The 25,788-nt window shown below is 36.9% G+C and overlaps 2 protein-coding genes across 31 annotated transcripts in view; one reads left to right on the top strand and one right to left on the bottom strand.

The window, feature by feature from the left end:
- Positions 1–21,109, bottom strand: part of LOC134811502 (putative leucine-rich repeat-containing protein DDB_G0290503) — a 109,558-nt gene extending 88,449 nt beyond the window's left edge. For 4 of the 30 annotated variants that reach the window (XM_063818357.1, XM_063818349.1, XM_063818370.1 and 1 more), the window contains exons 1-15: positions 20,990–21,104; positions 20,682–20,795; positions 20,372–20,437; positions 20,039–20,147; positions 11,537–11,745; positions 11,129–11,317; positions 10,806–11,018; positions 9,392–9,508; positions 9,011–9,115; positions 7,461–7,571; positions 4,850–4,891; positions 2,113–2,232; positions 1,485–1,601; positions 1,155–1,313; positions 652–903 (exon numbers count right to left, since the gene is read on the bottom strand). In XM_063818357.1, the coding sequence (XP_063674427.1) occupies positions 652–903; positions 1,155–1,313; positions 1,485–1,601; positions 2,113–2,232; positions 4,850–4,891; positions 7,461–7,571; positions 9,011–9,115; positions 9,392–9,508; positions 10,806–11,018; positions 11,129–11,317; positions 11,537–11,745; positions 20,039–20,147; positions 20,372–20,437; positions 20,682–20,795; positions 20,990–21,088 (2,022 nt within the window). In that variant the 5' untranslated portion in view covers positions 21,089–21,104. Of the gene's footprint in view, positions 1–651; positions 961–1,154; positions 1,314–1,484; positions 1,602–2,112; positions 2,233–4,849; positions 4,892–7,460; positions 7,572–8,905; positions 9,116–9,391; positions 9,509–10,805; positions 11,019–11,128; positions 11,318–11,536; positions 11,746–12,027; positions 12,426–20,038; positions 20,148–20,371; positions 20,438–20,681; positions 20,796–20,989 lie in introns of those variants that run through there. The other 26 variants (XM_063818418.1, XM_063818389.1, XM_063818498.1 and 23 more) reach the window with 22 other exon arrangements.
- Positions 21,110–23,821: 2,712 nt separating this feature from the next.
- Positions 23,822–25,293, top strand: LOC134821685 (uncharacterized). Its single transcript, XM_063832393.1, has 4 exons — positions 23,822–24,306; positions 24,464–24,566; positions 24,690–24,793; positions 24,991–25,293. The coding sequence occupies exons 1-4, from the start codon at positions 24,166–24,168 to the stop codon at positions 25,045–25,047; spliced, it is 405 nt and encodes a 134-aa protein (XP_063688463.1). The 5' UTR covers positions 23,822–24,165; the 3' UTR covers positions 25,048–25,293.
- The last annotated feature ends 495 nt before the right edge of the window (positions 25,294–25,788 follow it).

The following is a 25,788-nucleotide window of genomic DNA, read 5'->3' as shown; positions in this document are numbered from 1 at the left end:
AAAGTATTATTTCGAGGCGATAAGATATTACAATGAGACAGACTTTAGGCTTTTCCAGAGAGAATAAATCCGTTGATATCTTAAAAATACACAGTACTTAACCTAACTCCATTAAATAAATCAAAACTTATGTGAGGGGTATGAAAAATTATACCAATCATTTGACGTTTGAAAGTTAATTTGGAAATAATTAAAAACAAAATTAAAACATCAAATTACGATTTAGTCTAGACATGGGAATTACTTACAATCATAAACCTAATGACCGCTTAAACAGACGATAGTATTTCAAATTAGAATCCATAAAAATTTCAATTTTAAAATGTGTTCCAATCAGACTTGGTCTTGTATTGGAGTTGTTTTCAAATAGTGTCCGGTGTAGTCAATGTCAATTATTTTCTCATAGAAGAGAAGAAGTATTGAGTAAGTCCGAGAAAAGAGTCAGTCCTGGGGAGTTGATCATCGTCATTGTCCGTGTCAGTCTCAGTTTCAGTCAGTGGAAATTGGTTCACTCCAGAAAAACGCCTCACCCTCCGAATACCTGCCTCCTAGATAGCACAATCTACATCTTCAGGATAAAAAGTCAAGTCTAACAATTTAAGGTACAAAATTAAGTCTCAGGAGGCCTAAAATCAAAATAATTTGTCAAACCTTCTGTTTGGAAGAAGCCTCCCCGTCCAGAAGTTTCTGCTTTTCAGCTCTCAACATCTCAATTTCATTTTTGAGATCACGAGCCTCACGAAGCTGTTTGTCTAGATCAGGAACAGGTTTAGCTGGGGCCTGCTTTAATTTCTCGATCTCAGCTTCAAGAAGAGCAGATGATTGCTGAAGTTGTTCGTATTCACTCTGGATGCGAGCGGTGGATTGTTTGAACTGCTCGTTCTCAGCCTTGAGGTTCTTCATCTGAGGGGAGAAGAAGTGAGGTCGTGGTGGTCCGAGCCATGTCCGAGTCGCGTCTTCCTGCAAGGTATTCAGTCGGAAGTCGTCTGTCTCTGATTCATAGTTGTCAATCGAAATGCCAAGTTTTCTGTATGACATGTGTCTGGTGTCAAGTCATGGTTTGTCCAGAAAGAATTCCATCAAATAAAATCTTCAAATGGGCTATCTCAGCAGCGACGACAAGTAATGTAGATGGTGCTTAAAATTTTACTAACCACGGCTTTGGTAGAGTTGAGCTGTTCAGCTAACTGTACTTGGTTTGCTTTGAGCGCACTAAGCTCCTTGCTCAACTGAACATTGCTGCTTTCAAGTTCCTCTTCCTTTTGTTTGGTATCTGTCACCATCTTCTTATAATCTTGCTCCTGCTCCAAGATCTAGACAAGAAACACTCAGCAGACGGTTACAAAGAATTTTTTTTCTACAGAAGATTAGCAGAGCAAAATAAATAATATGTGGATGCTGTGAAAGACTATTCGAGGGCTTTTCGGTATGTGGGCTTTTCGGTATGTGCTTTCATTATTCAAATTAGTTTAAATTCTGCGAACCTTGGCTCTGAGCTCTTCGACCAACTGAGCATCCTGTGAATCGTTATCGTCGTTCTGCCAAGCCTCGTTCAGCTCCATTTGCAGAGCTTGATTCTCGATATTCTCCTTAGAGGATAGCTTTAGCATGGTTAGACAAAGTAACACACTTCGAAAAATCACAATTATGGCTGGTGATCGAATGGAGCAAAAAACCCTAATCAATTTGTCCGATAACATATCTTACTGATTTCTACAAATCATTTGGTGTAAACGCGCGTGGTGGTTACGCTCACAAGAAAGTAGATAACACATAATCTTCCGCGCGTTCCAAATAACACTGTAAACATCACACAAAATCGCACCTGTTCGCTAACATCTATTATAACGCGGACGTCACGTAATTTTCAGTAATACTTCAAGGATCACAAGTCCCTATCCTCTAAAAGTAGCATTTAAATTACCGAGTATTACGGCAGACTAAACGCTTGAGTGACTGCAAATCAGGTATCACGTTATTTGGCAGACTATTTAGTAGATACAATATTAAATATTGTACAAACTAAATTTTGTCGGACCGAAATTTATTTAGAAGTGAGAAAACCTTTCATAACAACTACGCAACAATGCTTAAAGCTGTCATTAAACTTACTCGAATGTCCTTGGGGAGCTTGATGTTGCTTTGTGTTAGAATCTGGGCTAATGTTCTCTCAACCAACAATTTCTCCTTTTCTTGGATTCGCAGTTTCTCAGCTAAAGCTTTGCCGTCCACCTGGAGAAGTACAGACCCGTTAATGGATTTATTAGTTGTTAATTAGAGGCAGTTATGCAGCTTCTCTAAAAGCAATTGTCGATACTTCAACTCGTGCGAACTACTGTTAAACCAGCATTTAATTGCACTGTCACATTCAGTGCATCCACCAAGCAGGTACAAAAATGCTGATTGCCGACATGTGCCAAAACAAATTTGCTCCAGCTCACGCACGGATAACTTAGTGGAGTCTATGAATGCACAAGCATCTGAAATATCCGAAAATAACGGGATTTAATACCACCGGCTAGCTAACTAACATATTTTATGCAACATTAGCGCTCACTGCTCAGTAGTATTAACCTATCTGGTGATAGCAAGAGAAGCCCTATTAGTGACGGTGTTTTATTAAAATGTGTAGTCAGCTTTTGTGTATAACGCCTTCAAATACCTTACACACATTCTAGCCACGTCTGAAAATTATTGCACTGTATACCACAAAGTCTGTTGTCGTGTTCAAATTAGAGCCTATGTTTGGAACTTTTGGTGTGATAATTACTAGATGAAAGTAGCCGTGATAAAACGGCTGAAATTTAATGTATTCTTGTTAGACAAACCACGAAATAATCTGTCTGTTGGCAGTTGTTATGTGTGGTATAGTCAAACTTTCAAACAAATACCTGCCTCACTTGGTCTTGAGTTATGCAACAAACAAGAGTGACAGTTAAATGGCTACTTTGAATGAGGTTTTCGTTGATTCAGCATGGTTTACACGGCGTAAATCAAATCTGGTAGCGGATGAGACAGGAATCTAAAAATTGCACCCAGCAATTATATCTTTGAAATCTAATAAAGAACAGATAATACGTGTTCCTTAAATAACTCGCCTGGCCAAAAATTATAGCAGGTACAGTCTTGCAGATGGTTCATCAGTTCATTCGAATGCAGTGTTTTAAATTTAACTTCTTGGACGGCCCATTTCTAAGCCGGCCCAAAGTTTGCAAAACAGAGTCGAAAATTGGAAAAATGTTAAAAAGTGATCCGCACAAACTCGCTTCTTATAACATAACTTTGTTACAAGGATATAGTCAAGGAGAACATTTGCCTGACAACTCAATTAAATGTACACTTTGTACATGGTAACACTTCAATAAAAATACTTAATACAGGGTGCAGTTATTTATACCCTACTTGGACATCTAAATACATCTCCAAGGATCCCCCTTTTCCAGCTGGAACATTACCAACTCATCATTTATTAAAATTTATCATTTACAGTTCAGATTTTTCGGCATTGTCCGGTCGCTAAGAATCAATAAATTTGAATCAAACAAATCACGTATTTGGTCAGACTCCAGAACGCTTGCACATGTCAAATTAGCAATTGCTTGTTAAAACAGCAGACAGCTCGGAGTGGATAGTAACGGGGATTCTCTGATATATACATACATACATACATACATATATATCTAAACTACATGGGCATAATATACATATCCAATATTATATACTGCAACCCCTCTGTAGTCTGTACCTCTGACATGTACCAAAATGTTTCATCTCCATACAGGATACAAATTTATAAATACACCTCGAACTTAGTTCTAAATTAAATGATGGAGTAGTTCGCCGTTGACGCCGAAAATTTGCCTACATTCCTAACTTCCTGTTTCATTTGTCCTTGTCTCTTTCAACCGGATATTATCCATCTATCAGTATTAGTTCTAAATATTCAGTTATATTGTAGTGACACATGACAGTCAGTACACAAATCCTTGTTAGGTCACAGCAGAGTCCTAACAAGTAGCATCAGCACTGTCTCCCTCATTTCAGCAGCACTACTTTTAGCAACCTCATCTTTCAAAGCGAACACAAACCTGCATATCATCATGCAAGTAAAACGAGAAAGTCTCCCGGAAACTAAAGAAAGCGTGCAGTGTCTGTAACACAGACAGGACTAAATAACATGATGTACGGTGTGAGTTTCTTAATCTCAAGGGAAAAGTTTAGAAAAAAGCTGGCAGTCTAAAAAATGCATCTTATCTACGTCAAATACGGCTCTTCGTTAGAGAGGGCTGGTCCACTCTATCCAGATCCAGAAATCATTGATTTTACCGATTGGTTATTTTAGGAGGTATTGATATAATGGTTTCCATTAAATTCATAAACCAGCTCAACACCAGCTTATTACCTCGTGTACAGTCTATTGGTTGTTTGAAGTAGAAAAACCAAGATCGCCACAACTTGTAGCAAAACCAGGATGGCTACATCTTGTAGCAAAACCAAGATGGCCACATCTTGTAGCAATACCAAGATGGCCACATCTTTTAGCAAAACCAAGATGGCCACATCTTGTAGCAATACCAAGATGGCCACATCTTGTAGCAAAACCAAGATGACCACATCTTGTATCCAAACCAGGATGGCTACATCTTGTAGCAAAACCAAGATGGCCACATCTTGTAGCAAAACCAAGATGGGCACATCTTGTAGCAAAACCAGGATGGCTACATCTTGTAGCGAAACCAGGATGGCAACATCTTGTAGAAAAACCAGGATGGCTACATCTTGTAGCAAAACCAGGATGGCTACATCTTGTAGCAAAACCAAGATGGCTTCATCTTGTAGCAAAACTTACCGATAGTTCAGCAGATTCTTTTAGTTCGTCTAACTGGGTCAGCTGAAAATAACAGCTGTTAAAGAGATTGTTACATTTAAATTTTAAAAGTGTTATGTGAATAATACTAGAATTAAAATCCTCTTATATACTACATTATATAATCTAAAATTCTAAGAAAATCCATTTTATTTTGTTTAATTGCTGACATTGCCGGGGTTAAGGAATGAGGTGGCAAAAACGTTAGGTCATGGGTGGTCAGTGGTCTTCAAGTTACCAAACCTTGCACGATATTAGCATATTTATATGGTTACCACAATGTTGTATTGATTGAAACTTGAAAGTGCCATAAAAGGCGATTCATGTTCTATAAATTCTTGTTTCTATTAGTAAAATATCCAGGCTCTAAAGTTGTATGTAGTTTATTTACCAAGGATTCAAGCCTAAAATTGTGTGTTTCCCATCGTGTCCAAATATAATATAGTAAAATAACCATTCATAACTCCACTTAAAATGAAGTCCCGCTCAATTTTAAAGAGCTGTCGAAGTATTCCTACTAATATTTACTTCAGTCATACTTATGTGTAATATCTGGATCCAAACATTATTTATTACTTGCATTAAGGAAAGTTATTACTTTCACATATTATGGAAATTAATGTGTACACCATCTTATCACCAATCACTTAATCAATTTATGTGACAAGCTTTCCTACAAGTACAAATACGGTATAATAAATTTATAGCATTTCCACAACTCGCATAAGATATATAACCTCCATTTCAAGGAATCAAACATCTAAACGTGTTCACACTTTGACCAATCTAAAATAACTTTGCGGAGTGTGTCCGATGGTAAATACTTTGAGTAATCCCCCGTGGTAAAATGTCATGTGAGGTAAGCTGTGAGTCTCTATTATAAGTAGGATGACCAGGTGCTAGCTATATAGCACTTTACTGTGTTAACTACAGCGCTCCCTGCTCCGTAGTCTGTTAGACTAGAACACTAGGCTCTACTATAATTATTGGTGGTGGTATTACGTTGGTAAGAAGCATTTAAAACCAATATTGCACCTGGTAAAGTGGTAAAAGCTTATTCTAACCAATAAGCAAAGCTTTAGACTAAATGTTTCATTACTTTATGAGCGTATTAGATCAATGAAAATCGATGTAAAGTTTAGAGAGAGCTAAAGCCCAACAACTCTTGGTCAAATGACCGTATACATGTGAATGAGCGTGATTCTAGGGGAAACTAAGCAACTTGTATTATCATAAATGTAACACTAAGAGCGAGGGCTACATATTCTTTTATACAAATAATGGAGGAATGTGAACTGCCAGTGATAAGGAGATCGTACTATTTATTTCAAGACATGCCTAAAGAACAAGACCTGTGAACAGTAATATCATATCTAGCTTTTATCATCATGGTTACTTCTGATGAGATACAATAAAATTCTACTTTTATTGGGTCATGAGAACTCCATCACGACCATATTCTCAGACTTTAAATAACTCCACGTGTCCTTCATCTTGTATATCTATTATATTATAATAATGCTGCTCTCAACCATACTCTAAAGTGTAAAACTGGTAAAAGCTGTCTGACCATTATACACAGCTTTACTCAATGTCTTTATAAAAGCATCATGAGAGTCCGAGGGAGCTAGAGAGGGCTAGAGAGCTAGAGAGCCCCCCACTTTACAGAAGAATACAAACTTACAGCTTACTCTCTCGGAAGAACACATTGCAAACTCACAAACTCACTGTTTTATTGTACATTTACCAGCTGATAGTGTTAGTAACGGTTTCTCAATTTACAGTGATCTATATTCTAAAGGTGTACAATACAACAGCGTTGTTATAACTAACAATATAACTATATAATATAATTAACAATAATAACACAGGTGTAGTGCACTATATTATATATTATTATTAGTGGGCACCCTCTCGTCTCCAATAATGATAACTACGTGATTTTATTTAACTAAAGCAAGTTATATTATGTAGCTATTTAAAGTTACCGCTGTTACCTCTCCCTTCACAGTTGAGCGTACTGTGTATAATGTGTACAGTACTGTGTATAATGTGTACAGCACTGGCCGTAGTACCGGATATGTTAGCAGATAAGCTAACCAGAGCTCAGCGAGCTTGGTGGAGCTAGGAAGTACGACTGGTATTGCGGTGGAGAGTGGAGGGGTTAGTAAAAGCAGTGCGGTTGGGACAAGGTTGGTGCAGGGGTCAGGATATGATGTGATTAATAAGCAAGTTATTGGTGGTTCTGTTGTGGCTTCATTACCGCTACTCGCAAGGTATTTATTATTTACATTCCATTACGTTTTGAATGCATTTTAGGCAGGCAGGTAGGTAGGAATAGATGCATTAATTGATTTAATTATAGTACAGATTAGGTTAATTCAATGCTGATATACATTTTTAAATTTATCACGAGGAATGTCCCTGAGTACATACCTCCTTTTGTTCGAGCCTAGAAACGTGATTCTCATAATTTATTACTACATACATAACCGCAGCGCTTTACAACACAGAAGGAAATATAGAAAAGAAGAATACAGTGAAAAGAAGAAAACAGTGAAAAGAAGAAATCAGTGAAAAGTAAGTAAATTACCAAGTCCTGGTTCTGTTTTGAGAGTTCCTTGTTTTTCTCCTCCAAATTAGCACAGATAGTAGACAGTGAAACCCGTCTCTTTTTGCCGTCCTGTCCTCCACTTTGCTTTTTCTGTGGGGGACATGGGGTCAGAACACCTTCAGTGTGATTGAGGTGAGAAGTGGTGAGTAGTGGTGAGTAGTGGAGAGAAGTGGAGAGAAGTGATGAGAAATGGTTGGTAGTGGTGAGAAATGGTTGGTAGTGGAGAGAAGTGGTGAGTAGTGGAGAGAAGTGGTGAGAAGTGGTGAGTAGTGGTGAGAAGTGGTGAGTAGTGGTGAGTGAGTTGATCGAGGCTATTTGATTGTTATTTGTCAGAGATTGCTTTCTTGTTCAGCGTACTTTTTCTTGGCAGAGCAATCGGACGGTGAAAAGAAGATGACAATTTTCTCATATTTGTGGAAGAGTTGAGTTTATAAATGGCAAAGTCTGCAGCTAGCCATTAGATACACAGCAAAAGACGTTAATCATCGCTCAGCCATCCTTTCAGGGCATTACGTGCATCATCGTAGTGTACTTGCTGCATGAAGAACACCAAATTTATGATCTAACCGTGAAATACATACTGTTATAAATGAGATTTACTACCTAACACTTACAACTACTGCATTGGCAAGGAATTTTATTACTGTAGACTTGTTTGGATGTCTGCATTACATGATCATTATTAATATGACATTTTATGTGTGTGTAAGGTGAGTTGTACGTTTCGAAAGATGACTTTGTGCTGTCAGATTAATTAAGATATCCTCATGTGCGATAAGTGTATTTTAGTTTAAATGTCAACCTATCTTACAGCACTAATATCGCTTCTTAGCTGAATTCTATAAAAGCACTGGCCGAGTTTGTTGTGATGAGTTTTGTGATGGTCCATGGCGTGACTGAAGATATGAATGTAGGTTCTTAGTTTCGTCACATACCTACTGCAAAAAGAATGTGAAGAATGACACCTAACCCTAATCAGGTTTACAAACATACCACATTCAGGACATTCACGGGATTAATTAATACATGCGATAAGAGTTCAAATAGTACATCACACAGTCCATGCTCTTAGTTGTGAAATCTGATCCGATTGCGTGAATAAAAAGGAAACAAAATGTCACCCAAAACTGAGTGTTGAATTTAAAACATGCCTCATCACCGATCAGTTACGAATGAACTAAGAGAAGATGATATTATATCTAGATAAGATGATTTTATGGTATCGGACTACACCCAACTATCGCACTACACATTCATCAACATCAAGTGCAGTTCCAGTGTAGACTGTAGGGGCAGATCAGAAGTCAGAACCAAGGTTAAGAGCAGAGGTTCAGACTTCAGAATAAAGGAATAACTAGCGAGCTATCATGTCAAGAAAGAAAGCAAGATCCATACACGTTTCATACAAGATCTGATAGATTTACCGATGCAACATTGACCCCATGATTGTCGTTTGCTTTCCCATTCATGACAAAATTGCTTTTGGTACTGTACGCAAATTTGACACGTTTGCGAGTTTTGCTAGCTACCGGCTGTGTGCTGGATGAGTTGCTGTTGCTGGTTTTCTGGAGCTGGTCGTTGAGGTTATTTTCCAACTGGACCCTGGTCTTTCGCTCTTGGAACATCTTCCCAACCTGTGAGAACTTGACACTACACTGACTGTCACAATTTAAACAGCACCATATTACCGATGTACACAACATGAGTCATTATGTAATTATATAATTGATTGTTGCTTTGTCACCAGTCACGGCGATTTAAACCCAAGAGCCGCTAATTAGGCTGACCTCATTTCTATACATAGCTAAACGATCAACAGTAACCAAGTAATCAGAAAGCCCCAGCTATTATCAAACATTTAAGCAATCCAACGAACACTGAAACGAACTGTTAAATTGAGAACAACTTACGAGGGATTCATTCTCAGAGTTTAAACTGTTAATTTTCTCTTCAAGCTGCTTAATTCGGGCCTGCAGCTCAGTGTTTCTCTGCTGAAATCCCTTCTCTCGCTCTTCTTGACTCTTTCTCTGTAAAAAACAGAATATTAGAAAACAAAGAATTCCACATTTAAACATACATCATTTTCCTTCAACGAGCACAATTTGTACACACCCGAAAACAAAATTATGCAGCTGTGCGACCGTTACATCCGGTGGTGTAATGATATGATTTAAACGCACCATCCGTCGGACAAAGACTGATTAGAGATGGTAAACTTCACATCAGGTTTCTAATTTCACACAATATCAAATGAAACAGGCTCCACGGAGCCAATCATTCAGCCACGTGATCATGTGATTAACACTGGTACATCAGCTGGATATTGTCACGTGCTAAACGTTGATAAAACCCCCAAACATTCCAAAAATATATGATTAGCTGCTATAACATTCTTTAAACGTCATATCTCACAAAACACACCAAAAACGTATAGCAGAATTACACTTGACGGGCTTGTTTTTGACAATCCCAAATTTATAAACATATTTTAAAGGGGTGTTAAATTTCGCAGTTTCCAGCAATAGATAGGAAGTGAAGCAGAATCATACACAGCACAACTTTTGACTTTCATTTTTCAATTGAACCCATTCTCATACAATTAACTTACTTTTACGTTTACCAAACGAATTGTACATGTTACAAATTTAAATAAGATAACATAAAAACATTAGCTACGCCCAGATTATAAGAAGACTTATTTTAACTCCAAATATAAAATAGACAGGTGCCTTAACTTAGGGTCACCCGGTCTCTTCTAATTTGCAAATCTTTTATCTACATAATATTTATCGTAGTGTCAAATTCTGCTGGCAAAAAAAACACCAAAGTTACATAAAAAGCTGGCACATAAACTTCGCACAATGTGTATTGTACGGTGTAAGAAAGAGAATGTATTACTTCGAGTAAAATGGACAGTTTCTGTCAACGCCAACTTGAAATATATATGCGCCTACATCCCAGTACTTAGTTTTCTGTTGAGACTAGAAACATTCCTTAAATCGCTTTTCGTAAGGCAAATAATTTAAAGAATTAAAAACGTTCAGTGCTTATCAAAGAACAAGGTTGGTGCAGTGCTGGAGTTATGATAGATTGGAATGTAATACATTGGTGAATAACATCTTATAAATCTCAGTGATCGGGAATAAATCAACAACATAGAAGCTTCTGGATAACCGTGAATATCGTTCGAACGATACCACGATGAGGAACTGAATCATATCAGAGAGAGAGAGAGAGAGCTTCAGTAATCTGGTGCTAGAAATCCCCGGGGTATAATCACAAGAATCCCAGCGTTACATGTACGGGTATTTCACAAGATCTCACCTCGACCCTGACGGGCCCGAAACTAGGGGGTCGTGCCCCAGCGTTGGGGCTGGACGGAGTGGTAGCATGAGACTTGCGAGCTGAGGAAACTGAGGAGCTACTGCTGGTGCGACTTAGTCGTCCGTATGAGAAGGTGGAGGAGGAGGAGCGCGCGAGATTCCCGCTGGCGCTCCTGGCGCTCCCCCGCGGTTTGATGACAGGAGGAGTGTGCTGCTGGAAAATCTAGCTAAAGTACCGGCACACAGACCTTAGTTCACAATTTCATCGCTCACTTTCATAATATTATCTAACATTTAAAATAATAAAATATTTAGTTGTCTTACCGGGCTGAAGGAGGAGTTCAGATCGATCATACTCATACTGAGGTTGATCCTCTCACTTAATTTCTGTTCGTTCAGCTTTTCCTGCAGCTCTTCCTTCGTCACCTCGATCTGAGACATTCGCTTGCTCTTCCGAGACAGCTCTTTTTCCTTGTCCATTACTCGTCGCTCAACTTGTCTCAGCTCGTCCAACTATGCAACGTAATATTACGATGAAGGCACATACAATTACAATAGAGGCCTATAACACTGCACACAGATTGGCAGCTAGGTGTTGGTCTTAGCGATTATGATCTATAAGGTGTTTAAGCAAGTATACGACTGGCCACTGGCTAATCTATATCATGGATATGATTCGATGGGACCACTGATATATTATCATTCTTACAGACGTTAAGACCTTTTATTTACCTGTTTTCTGTTCTCAACCGTTGAAGATCTCTTGATTTTAGACAGCTCCCTCTGATGTTGATCGTGCATTTGTCTCAACTGTATAGCTTTCTCACGGTCACTATCCTTGATAATATCTAGTTCTTCCTCCAGGCGCACTTTCTCTGTCCGCAGCTCAAACATACTCTGCATGAGCCGCGCTTTCTCAGTCTCAAACTGATCCCGGAGCTCTGAGGAGGAGAGGTGTTAGAGGAAAAGAGAAGTAAAGTGTTGTCAGATATATGTATTTACCTGTATAATATTACTAGGGCTGAGGGTGTGGTGTATTTACTTGTAATAATATTACTAGCATGATTGTCAAATCTTGACAAGTCAAGAGAATAAGTAAGTCGGTGTATATCTGTGGGGATATACAAATATATTATAATTATATGGCAATCGAGTCAGAGAGACCCTGCAAAAATCAGGATCAGGTCGAAATGTCTGTCAGTTTATTCGGCAATGTTTCTTACTGTTAATCGACATGCACTTGATGCATTTCTTGTTGTCGCTACGACCATATTGGAAGGTCATCCTTCATTCCCCAACCTCCGAGTAAAAAGTGTATATCTCCCTGTCTAATAGCAGTACAAATCACACAGCCAGGAGAGGATAGTTTTATTCTGATGAAGTGTTGACCTAAAGATTTCAACTGGTTCTGATTTTAATAGAGTGTAGCCCAAAGTAAAAAGTGAGTATTCCGGAGGGATGTACAATTAGTGTTCTTTGAGAATTCCTTTTTTAGTGCAGCTAGACTTCTATCACTGGCCTTTATCTAGCTTATAGGGAGGATGGTAATGAGTAAATGTGAGATAAGGGGGAAAAATGTAAAAAGATAAATATTTCAAGAAATGAAAAAAGCAAGCATCGTAAAAACAAAAAATGATATGTACTGATATCATTACCAATCATTAAAATATATATAATATGAATCGCATTTTACTGATAACTTGAAATAAGATAAAGATAATTCAAAAATTCAAAGATTTGAGCGTCAATATTACCATAATAATACGATGACCATTTATCAAGCAGAGCTAAATCAGGCTTGGAATAATTTTCACACCTACAATTGCATACCGTGAATTATATAATTTAATTAAATTGGACAAACACAAAAGAATTTTTGCTAGGCTGACATTTGCCGATCATTGGTATGATATTTTGTGGTCTGAAGCCAAGAATGTAAGAATTGGCAAGCTTACATTCTAAATCTTGAACATCCAACACCGATCTCCATGGAGATTGGAGATGGTAAACTATGAATAAACAAGATAAGTGATCTCATAGACTATCTTCAATGATGAAAATTGGCCAAATTATACACGAATCATTCAATCTTCTATTTACTCGTATGAGGTACACAAGTTAAGAACTATGTAATACTTATATGTGATTTTGGATTGCAATTGTGTGTAACTGAACACACAACACAGGTTAAAAATAAAAACTGTCATAAGTTTCGGTTTTGGAATTGAAAACCCTGTCAATACCAAGAAATGCAAGTAAAAGAGAGATAAGTGTTATTACAGAAAAACAGAGAGCTACAACTGAGATGCACAGTAAAAGCACGATCTCTCATCCCGTATCGAAAATAAATTTTCTTATAAGCAGAAATTAACAAGCAAAAATTTGTCAAGATGGCATGCTGATTTAGAAAGTTGGCCAGAATTGAGAAGAACGTGGATATTTTTAAACATGTGCCACAAAGTTTGATGTCATGTCATGTGCCAGCTGCGTGTCGTACACCAGCAAAAACGAATCACAGAGCTTCTGAATCGGCGGTTAAACTGATTATTGTAATAATTATTCTAAATTCAATATATGCTAAAAATGTAGATTATTGCACATGCCGCAAATACCACCATTATAGCTTTATCAAGATATAACAGTTTTAATTCGTTCTAATCAAAATTATTAATTAGCTTTTCCTAAAGATATTATCTAATCGTGTTGATGAGGTGACAATTCTTAGTAACGAAGGCGGGCTAGTCGCTACAATAGACAATAACTGTTTCTAATTTCTATTGAACTGAGGCGTTGTACACGAGTAACGGACAAACACACACAGAGAGTACAACCACAGCAAATTCCCAAAGTAAACGAGCACAATTAGTGACCAAGTACTATATTATATTGCCCGTAGTACTATATTACATTCAACAGAGCCGTAAACCGGTAAAGACGACTACTCCTTGCTTTACATATTAGGTCAAATAAAGTATAACCCACAATTCAATGAAGCTAGTGAGTTGGTTTTGTAGATAATATCGGTAAAAACGTGGCAAAGTATTTAGGACAAATTATACAATTGAAAATAATTATATAAAATGCAAAATGTTATATGTTATGGGAAACAAAGATTTTATATTAAACTTGGGTATAAATTGCATTAAAGTTACAAGTATGTAATGTTTGGTAATTCACACGTTAATTCATTTACTAATGATAAACAATGGTTTCAAGAACAATGGTTTTAAGAACAACTCACTGCAAACAAGTCGCTGCACAAATCATACCGGTACTGATACTATTTATGGACCACAATTTGCTGCAGATTTTTGCTAATAATATCTGTTCGTAGCCGTCTAGCACTTAGGGCACTTAATGGCATAAGTTTTAATGTATAATCTTATAAAATATATGATGATTTTAAGAACAGAGGAAGTGGTTAAAGGATCTCTATGGTAAAGGTAAGTCAGGCAAGTGCTTATAATTCTATGATAAACTGGTCGCCTTTATAACACCAACGGGGAATGTAAAAGTAAAAAGGCACACCAAAACCTTTTAAAATACATTCGACCGTTAGTTAAATGCTAATACTGTGTCAAAAAGCTTGCTTTATTATGAACCTCTCTAATTCCTCTCCTTCAACAAATACTCAATAAACAAGAATTTGTCGAAAGCGAAAGTAGACGACACATAAACGATCAAATGGGCGGACAGCAGTGCTACAACTGCACAATAACATGGCAGTGATAACTAGATTACACGATTGTGCAGCAACAACAAGAGAACGACTATTACATGGAATAATAACTTGTCATTGAGTTAACGATAAGCTGCCGGCAGTTAGTGTGAGCAAAGTGATGTAACTAGTGACACAGCTACTTAACATACCATGATAAGTCCAGATCTACTGGTGACACTGTACTACTTAGATAGGTGTGAAGGAACTAACAGATCCGGCTCATGTTTCAACTAGAATAAAGATTTGCCAGACAGTAATCGTATTGTGTCGTTAACTAACGAGTAACGACCAACTGTTGTTAACTGATGGCTGACTATCGTTTACTTGAACTAACGACAAAAACACATAATGGTATTAGAATGAGGAGTTATACTCGTCATCACGTATCTTAAATAGAAACCTATGGAAAAACACATAATATATAAAATATCTACATTTTTAGAAATCATGCATTTGTATGTCCTACCCGGGCCAATTTGCACCTAATATAGAATGGAGCGCATATTCCTAAAGAATTTCATCTATGCAGAATATTGACAGGGCGTGCTGAATGCTGCGAGGCAGTTCCCATTTACACTCCGTATAACAATATAACAAACGGCAATATATAAGGTTCGTGAGTAAATCTATCTAGACAAAATACAACAGTCCACAAACATCCGAATATTAAATATATTCTATTCACTACTAAAGCACCCATCGCGGGTTGAATATTACTGCCTATACTAGTACTTAGACAAGTAATAAAAATACTAATACTATTACAACTACTACTTAGGAGTGTAATAAAACTAATAATACCACTACTTATAGAATGGTAATAAAACTACTGAGGAAAGTAATTTAACACCTCACCATTCTGACAAAAACAGTTCAAATTGTACCACCCACCCACTCTGGCACACATCTCCAATATAACTACATAATATTATGTTCCTCTTACCTGACCAAGACATTAAAAGTATTGGATGTCACGTTGACATTTATTGCAATCTTCTTGCCAGTTGACCAGTCAGCGCCGGCAAAGTTGAGCGCTGGAGAAGAATCAGGATATTTATATTATATACGAGAAGGTGTTTCAATATCAGCACAACTACAAAACTACCAGCCATTACAACACCACGACGGACGTGGTGCACAGTTCAATAAGGTGCGCGGTGTGTGTTGAGATCAGAGCTGATTGGAAAACTCGAGTCTTCGATATCTCAGTGGTCGGTACATATTGATGCAGATTGCAGCTAAAACTTGAGAGTTCTTAACGTGTGTATAGTGTTTAGATTGTGGAGTGGGATGGTCAGCATGGTTGATGAATTATGTGATGACGAACATGTCAACCCTCTTCAGTAAAATTTGGTAATGATGATGCCTGAGGGTTGCTGTTGTAAAATAATAATGTCCTTTCAGCTCAATTCATCAGTCTAAAACAAAAAGATGTTACCCCGAGGCTATCAAACCCCGGTTAACATAATATTAATTACATAAGTTTTAGAACAAAGACACGCCAAAGGTATTGAATTTACCAAACATTTAGCCACAATAAACACCGAGAAATGAGCCAACCTTTAAACAACATACAGCCTTTAAACATATAGCCACCGGTTGCTATACATAGCTATAATATAGTCATGTTTACAAAGACCACCGTATAATAGGTCACGGTTGAGATTCAACCTTTAACATACAGAAGGTCGTGTATTGTAAACAAAGGGGAGGGGGCGGCTTTACAACACAAACTACAGACTGAGAGGTAATGTATAATAATAGGTAAAGTGGGAGGTTATGTATAGAAGAGCAGGTGGTGGTCAGCTCAAGAGAGCGCCATGATGTAAGGGTACATTGAGGACTGAGGCATGATACACGCGGGATTATGCAGATTATCAATGTAGTAACATTTGTAACAGATAAGTAAAACTCTGATAACAAAGACAACCCAGATCAGAGTAGATGCTGTACAATGACCCACACTGACTAGTGGTTAGTGGACCTGTATATAACAGTACTGGCTAGTAGAGAGTAGTAGTGGCTAGTACTAGAACCAGAACATTAGGGACCTGATATACGCGGTAATTTAGCTAGCTTCTAGGATATAAACATACAATCTATTGCGTGTACAATAACGATACTGGAGGGAGTGAAGGAAATATTGCTACACCGTAATGCTCGTTATCGTTGCTAAGGACCAATGAAACGAATCAGATAATTTGATATATTAGATTGGGACTCATGCCAAATATTTAAACATAATGAATACGTTATCTTGCCGCGTTATTGTAATTAATTATCTTGAAACAGTTATTAGAGTCCTGTCTAGTGTTCACTCTACATAATACACCCTAAAATTTGACGTCAACATGTTCATAAGAATGTGATGTATATTATACAGTATAAATACCCTAAATACCACAACAACAGTCAGCTAAATATACAGTGATCATGCAGTATGTGAATACTACTAGGCCGTGTAATGAGCCGTTGCTAAGCAACCTGGTATTGATTTGTATGTGTGTACCACAACGACTGACTGGAATGCATGTTGTGTGTTCATCAAATATAAATCCAGCTAGTGCAGCTTTTAGTTACCAGATGTCCATATTATATTGCTTTAAAGTAAATAGCACAGCGGATAGCCTATATTATATTGTAGTAGAGTTAGCCATGAAATTAGACTGGGGGCAGGCTTGTCAGATGTCTAAATAGGTAGCCTTGTAGTGGTCCAACTTAGTGCACTGTTCAGTGTTCAGCTAAAATCTAACCAATAGTTCATTACTAGTTACACCACTAGTTATATACTAGTTACACTACTAGTTATATAATATACTGGTTACATCATCTACTAGGTAAGTGTGTAATTGTAAAACTTCCTGTCACAGGACTAAACACAGTACAGTAGGGCTAACTGGAAGAGGAAACAGTGGTAAACCACAATTCTCCAGTTAGTGTACCATACTAGTGTGCACTGTGCCCACCAACAATCAGCACACAATAAAACCTTTACATTTCTTAGTTTTATTATTAGTGCACTGACGGAATGTAATGACTGTAGAGTGATAATATATAATATAATATTATAAACTATATATATTTACTCAGTAAACAACAGGTTAAAGTAATGATAGCAGTAAGGTAACGGTACATTAGTTTGTACATTAGTTTGTACATTAGTTTGTACATTAGTTTGTACATTAGTTTGTACATTAGTTTGTACATTAGTTTGTACATTAGTTTGTACATTAGTTTGTTCGTTTGTACCCACATGGGATTACAACCCCACAAAGTACTGGGCATCTTGTTACCGTCCCGTTTACTACCATAGTCATTAGCATATCCATTGTAAACAGCTAAATCTGGGAAAGAACAGAAAAAATATCGGATTTATTTTATAATCGATATCGAATAGATTACTAATCTATTCCTATCTATCAGTGGCCAAGACAGTGATCAAGTTAACACAAATTGTAGTACAGTAGGGTGGTACGGGGAAGGACAGGGAGAGTGCACATATCATTAACCAATTGTCAAGGGATATAATGCACATATACTGTGTGATGTGTGACATGTAATGTGTGATGCGTGACATTCATGGTTTTAGGGCGGAGATAAGATCACGCATCATGGCACTTTTGGCACATTTTATGAAGATTAAAGAAGCATGAAAATCATAGAGATTAGTAAATATAATCGGAACAGCTCACAGCAGAAAATATTGGAAAACGCATCAAACAAAATGAAACGGGTCACAATTGGGCACCATTTACAAAATTCAGAAAAGATATCAAACATCAAGACAGGTAGGTAACCGCAGGAACGCGATAATTTGAATCATGAGTCATAAATTTGAAATTCAACAAATACGCAGAAAACGAGTGACTAACGGTCACAACAAAGAGACAATGATCACAATTTAGCGGTTACCAGACACGTAATAAATCGTGACCTACTAATCTTCATCCTATTTTTCTGAAATCACGCTTGAACCAATATATTGGATTACAAACACATTCCTTTTGTACATATTTTGTTGTTGTTGTGCAGGTAGGACTTTTTAGTGCACTGAGTACTATTTTGCACATATGTTATTCTATATATTTGGAGAGATCGGCGAAGGTATTTGATATACGTATGACAGATATTATGTCTGTTATTATATTAAGGACCCGCGATTGAGCATGTAAGTTTGCTAAGCAAAGTAAAGAAAATAACAACAACATTTTTTGATGCTTTTACTAGTACAAGTCAACTTATTACGTAAATATGAACGGCGGCTACTCCGGATCGATGAGCAAATATAATGTTGTAATGAAACGGTCATCTTCAAAATTTAAAACAGAGTGAGTGTGTACTAAAATATTGTACAAGATAGTGTTGTAATAAGTTATTCTGACCAATAACAAGCGTTAACACAACAAACTGCTCATGATTAATATTTAATAGGGTGAATAACTGTCTTGAAAGATAAACAAACAATATCACAAGCAGATGCCTCATCATACGTGTAATACTATATAGATGTAAGTTGTAACATAGATGTACTTCAAAGTGACTGTGACCACCTTGCTTGATGTAAGATGACTCGTGCTGCTTAACCGGTTACCCACCATTAAGGACGGTCCTACCCAGACAGATTAGATTACGTAACCCAATCAGGTGACGGTTAATTTCAGATGTGATCCACAGCACTGAGCACATGCTGGCCACGCTTCACAATGTAATTATAGTTTTGAGATAATCTGTGGACCATGAATGATTAGAGAAGACTTGAGGAATGAAGGTACAGCAGTCTTACACTGTTTTAACAGAAATTCCTGAGATGCCAACAGTTTCCAACTTTGAGAACAAAAGCCTTTCATAACCCCAACTCTCTTGACGATCAACATTTTACCATTATCATACTAAATATTTTCCGGAATTGGATTTTATCAGATCATAAATTGTTCAAGCTTACCTAAAAACAATTTTGCACTGAAATTATCTATGTAAGGGCTAGTCTCATATTTCATCACATAATGCAAACCACATTAGCAAAGTCATTAAATTTACGTCGATGACATAATTTCTTTATCGTTAGATGTGCGGTCACTCAACAGTCAAGACGTCGTAATATATCTGTAATTAGGGCCACCGATAAAGGAGAAGTCTGTCATGTTTCATAATTGTAATATCAGTATACTTCACAAAATGTTATCACAGTGTTATGACGAGATCACAGGAAACTGAAATAGTAGTAGTAGTAGTAGTAAACCCGCGATGGGGTGGCATGTGCCTCAATAAAAATATTACAATCATTTATTATTATATCAATTTATCATTAAATATTTCAAGAATATCAATAACGTATGGTTGATCCTTCACACTTGGTAAAATATATAAAAATAAAGTTAATCTACACTAAAGAATAAATAATCTATATTATATAAATCAACAATATTAACTCCCCATCTTCTTGTAGTCATTTATCAAAGCGGTAGAAATCCAAGTAATTTTAGTAATAGAGTGATTTTAAACCCCAAACATACCGGAAATATAAGCAGATTCTTGTTCGTTGGTCAAGGAGGTATGGCTGCCGGAATCATTTTCTGTCTGTAAGACTTGAAGCTCTGCCTGCAGCACTCTGATCTCGTCATCCTGAAAGAAATGTAGGATTAATATTAAACTCATCAAATTAAGTAATACAAATTTCAAGGACAGATTTAAATTAATAATTGGTGTTCAACACTACACATGTACCATCGTAAGAAATAAAAATAGATCTAAGCATAGTATAATATTTGAACTGATACTTGAAACAAGACGAGCACTGCTCTTGGGCCTGAAAAGTATCAGGACTCTACCAACTACGATATCCTTACCTTTTGATTTAAAACTTCGCCAATTCCTCTGTCTTTCTTTTTCAGGTTCTCGAGGATTTTATTAACCTGAAGTTATGGTTCAAATGAGAATGATCCACCACAATTGTGATACAGTATAAGGAACCAGCCTCATCAGTGATGACCTTTTTGTCATGCTTGGATGGCTTGGATATATGTTTTTAGAGTATGTTTTTATTGTCTTATTTAGGTCTTATTGGTCTCTGGTCGACTCCTATAACAATTCTTTCTGTGACTATACCAAACAACGGAAACACAACTAAGCTAGTGTATAAAAAAATACAAGGCTTACAGCATCATTTTTCTCCTTCAAATATTTTTTCTTGAGTGTGATCTTCTCTTTCTCGCATTTTACTTGTTCTTGCTCCCGAGCATGGCGTACCTCTATAACTTTGTCATGGTGGACCTGAGTGAATCATATATTTTTGTTTAAAGATGTTTCATGAGATTCAGGAAGATAAACCAATTATTTAGAGTCCAGCTTTTGGCTGTTATTTTTGACCACTGATAGATTGAAATAGCTCATTTACTTGGAAGATAATAAATAGGCAAAACGGTAAATCACAGAAAACATATTAATAAGATTTATGTATAGCTTACTTGTTTGACTTTAACCCTTTCTTGTCCTAGCTGCTCTGTTAGATCAACAACTTTTTGTCGAAGTTCATCGATCATCGACCGGTCACGGTCTGCTGGCATACTCCCATGGGCTGCAATCAAATAACTTCATTTTTTAATAACAATATTTTTCGATTACAATATTTTTGAATAAGAAAAAGAATGGTTAACACGGAAAACCGCTAAATTCAGAAAATAGTAAATATGTTATAGAAGAAAGGCAAATAAACAATTATAAACTGTGTAAAAAACTGCTTAACAGGGTAGCAATACTTCTGCTTCTATCATTTGTAGCAATCGAAGTGGAATATGCTTCCTTGAGGCAATTATCATAACTGCAGCAGAGGCGGCTATTGAATGAAACGAAAAGTTTTCAATGAAACGAAAAGTTTTATTTTACATTCCTTTAATCATAAATAGAATAAGAGCTTAAACCACTAATTAGTTAGCTAGACGTAAACTTGAGGAAATATTCTTTATTTAAAAAACTTTATTTGGTTGTTAGCATTTTTATTATGGTAAGTGGTTGAGTTTAGGGGAATTTAGTGAGACAGGGTCAGTTTCTCTATTGTCTTAGAAAAATGTCTACTTTACAGTAGGCAATGCTGAGTGGCAGGAATGAAGGACCAAAACGCTTGGGGCTAACAATGGCCCATAGGGCGTCCGTGGACGCCTTAAAATTATTATCTGGTGGCTGGTGCTTAAAATAGAAATAGTAATTAGTAATAGTGTTAGGAAATAACAAATCGCAATATAAAGGTATTCATTTACTATCATACGTTTTAATGTAAGCGCACGCATGATCTTCGTGAAATTTTGTGTTGTAGGGAACTACTCAGCCGCGCAGTTTTAACACATAGTTAATTGTAAACGTTACAAAGCACATCGTGCGCATCCCACTACAGATAATCTATTATGATTTGCCTCGATTTGAAGGTCCAGGACCCTTTGCAGTTTGAACTATTGACTGCTATGATACTACGCGGCTGAGATCGTACACGTGTGGTGTCCTGTTTCACCCATGTTATAAGTTTTTGTTTTTGTTTGCTGTTGCCTGTAAAGTGTTACACATTACATTTACAAGGCCCTGTGTGTAATGTAATCGGTAGTTTGGAGGGATCAGCCTGAGCCAGCTCCCAAGCCCCCCCCCCCCCCCCCCCCCCCCCCCCCCCCCCCAGTCCATCGATTGGACCCCCAACAAAACTGCCAGCCAGCTCCCACGAGCCGCCTCTGAACTGCAGTCATACATATTAATGCTTTTCAAACAAAGTTACAACGAATTCTTCATGTAGTGCATTCTGGTATGGACAGAATATGCCCGTTTAAAATATTTCCATCACGTTACATTACACAATTCTGAAACACGTATTATATTTACAATAAGTTATGCAATATCACAACATTACAATATGATAATCTATAAAATAAGCTATAAAAAAGGAATACAAATTTAAAGGAATACAATAATATAATATATGATAATCTATAATTTAAGCTATAATAGCAATCACCTCCTAAATTATGTTAACTTTCATTTTAAAATGCAATCTTCTTGATTTTATGTCATATATTAAAAAAAACAATGTTTGAGGAAGGTTTCAATCTCTTGCTGTAATATAACCAATCAAGATCATGTTATCAACTATACAGTTAGGGTGTTACCCACCCTAACTAACCCACATATGACAAAAAAGATATGGAACAGATCTATAAAGCTCATGAAATGAGGAAAATGAAAAAGTACAACAACAGAATCATCCAGGTGGAAAAAGGCACCTTTACCCCACTTATATACTCAACAAATGGCGGATGGGGTCCACAAGCCACAAGATACCACAAGAGACTCGCTGAAAAACTATCCCAGAAGAGAGGAGAAGACTATGCGGCTATTATGTGTTACATGCGCACCAGGATTAGATTCTCAATCCTCAGGAGCACTCTGATAGCGGTCAGGCGTGAGAGAGGGAGACGGCAATCGTATACATTGCCAGTCAGTGTAACTTCGTTTAACTTGATACCTGCCACCATGGACTATGAATGTTTCTAGACACTATCCTTTTGATATTGAGATATTGGTATCTCAGATCACGTGTACATCGTTCCTTTTTTATGACACAGTAATTTATTGACACTCTCAGCTAAAATTTTAATCATTGAATCAGTATTTTTATCTGTGCTCTGCGTAATGCATCACATGAATCAGTTTTTTAATCTATCAACTTATTACACATTTGTGCTCTGCTTTAGCATCACTTGACTATTTAAAAAAATTGTTTGTTCAGGCCATGACCTTATAGTCAGCCAATTGGCCATTGCTATATTATGCGTATATTGTTTGAATATTCTCGTCTTGTTTGAGCACTATACACATTTTAGTGGTTAAAATGACTTTGCACTGAACAACAGGTCCAGGACTGATATAATATATTTTGATTTTGCGAAAGCTTTTGATAGCGTTTCGCATGACCTCATTTTAAGCAAATTAAAGAATATTTTTAATGTCGATGGACTAATGCTTAAATTTATCAAGTCCTATCTTGAGGGGCGACAACAACAAGTAGTGTTAGAAGGCCAAACGTCTTCCTCTCTACCAGTTCGGTCTGGTGTCCCCCAGGGTTCACCAATTTAGTCTGCAACAATTTTAGTTTCATTTTTGCCTTTTTGAAACCATTATCTATTCCATTTATTTCATTATTTAGCTAGAGAGCTATTTTTCCCAATTTTGCACCCAAAGTATTAATGATTTTAAGTTTAACGTCCGGCATATTGATTAAATGATTTGTTGCTATATAAAAGTGTAATGAACCTCGGAAATTCCAAGAATTTCCAGTCATTCTGTGCTTGAATGATTTTGTGTTTAAGATATATCTCCTTAAGTTTAGCAGATCATTTATATAAGAAGTGTATCTGAATTATAGAATAGGCTTACGTTTAATTAACAAACGGAGCTTTTTGTGTTTAACCAAGGGACAATTCGACACGGTTGATGACATTCCATGGAGGTGTCCAATCAGAGCGCCACAGAAGAACACCTGATAGCAGACCGGCCTATCAGTATCACAGTTTCAGACGATGGTCTATGGATCGTAAGGATGGATAATGAGCGGCAGAGTTTAACGATAATGAGCAGCAGACTCAGTGAGATTCGGAGATGATATATGAGGATGACGATCGGAGAACAAGGGAGTCTTAGACCAGCACAGTCGATAGGGTTGTTCGAGTACTCAGGGGCCAGTGCAGTAGGCAGGTTTCGACCGGCTACGCCATGTTTTGATAAGATTGCTAGACGTAGTAATCCAGTAAGTTCTTTTCCTTAATTTGATGTGAGCGTTTAATTTAGCTGTCTTGCTTCTAAGTTCTAATTTAAGAGTTCAGACGTGAATTGATAATAATGTTGTTTTCAAGTTTCTATTCCAGTTTCCTATGTGGCTATAGTAATACGTCATTTCTATCTAGGTTCAACCAGACACGAATACATCTTGCAGTTTTGTTGATAAGATTCCTCCTAAACTAGATGACAATTCCAAAGACCATCATGCGTGTTGGGTTCGTTCTAGAGGTAAATTCCTTTTCTATTAGTCTCAGCATGTTAGATCTAAGAATAATAAAAAGGTAGTCGAACATCGTAGTTCCTTATTCTCAATTAATATCCATTGTACAAAATTACGTTGTCGTTTTCCAGGTCACACATCCACGAGGATTCCTGCTAATACCGTGTTGTTACTTGCTATTGTCAATAACAGCTTGATCGGGCCAAGAATAATTGATTCTACTTCGTCAGCCGAGGTAATTAGTTCAGTTACGACGTCTGCATAAAGTAGTAGATATATTCCATTTTAATTGATTAATTGTTGTATTATAGAGTAAGACTAAAATTTGACATTTCCTTTTATATTAATATTTACATGTGCAAGTTTAAAGTAGTTTCCAGTTGGATGGTTATAAATTGTTTTAACACCATAGTTTAAAGATATTGTTTTCAGACCAGACTTCCTCCACCATTCGTGACGGCCAACCTGTTAAAGATCGAGACACCGTGATACTCCATTCCACCTACACCATAAACCATTGCTTAGAAATAGACTTTGAAAGGTGATTGCACCATCATAGATTTGGACACCAAGATATTTCCCTTAAAATAGGTTATGAGAAGATGTTCTCCCGTGTTAATTAATTAGTATAGTACAAAAAGCTTACTTCCATTGTTATATAATCATTTTTTTATAAGAAGGTTTTTGTTCATTAATTACACTACTATTATTATAGTAGATCTATATTCTTGCTTACATTGTTGTATCAATTTGTGTTAACCCACCAAAATTGAAAGTCTGAATTATAATCACTAACCGCACTAAATTAAATAAGAAGTAACATGAAACTCTGAATTCTAGCAAAACTATGATTTCCCTAAAACAAAAGTTTTAAGACGCTCAATCGTGGGTTCAGAACCTTCCGAGACGGACTCTCTTGATATAACCGGGGCCTCCCATGTATAGTTCTAGCCAAGTCAAAAGGAGCTCTAAATAAATAATTTCTTGGAGGAAATAACGTACTACATATCATGGACATGGGAGAGGTGATTATTACCCGGTGCTAGCAACTAACACCTGTCTAAATTGGTACCGTGGTTAATAACAAAAAGAAATAAAAGAAATAATTTGTGAAATAAAATGCTTTCTATAAATTCTGTGTCATACGTTGTATGACCCGCCGCGCACGAGTGCGCGGCTCCCCTGTATCGTAGAAACGCTATATGCTATAGGGGTGTCCGGTGTCTGCCA

Source organism: Bolinopsis microptera, chromosome 1 (assembly GCF_026151205.1).
Source record: "Bolinopsis microptera isolate Bmic1 chromosome 1, MBARI_Bmic_1.0, whole genome shotgun sequence".
Taxonomy (NCBI): Eukaryota; Metazoa; Ctenophora; class Tentaculata; order Lobata; family Bolinopsidae; genus Bolinopsis; species Bolinopsis microptera.
Note: the sequence above shows the minus strand (reverse complement) of the source record. Positions and strands in the feature narration are given on the sequence as shown.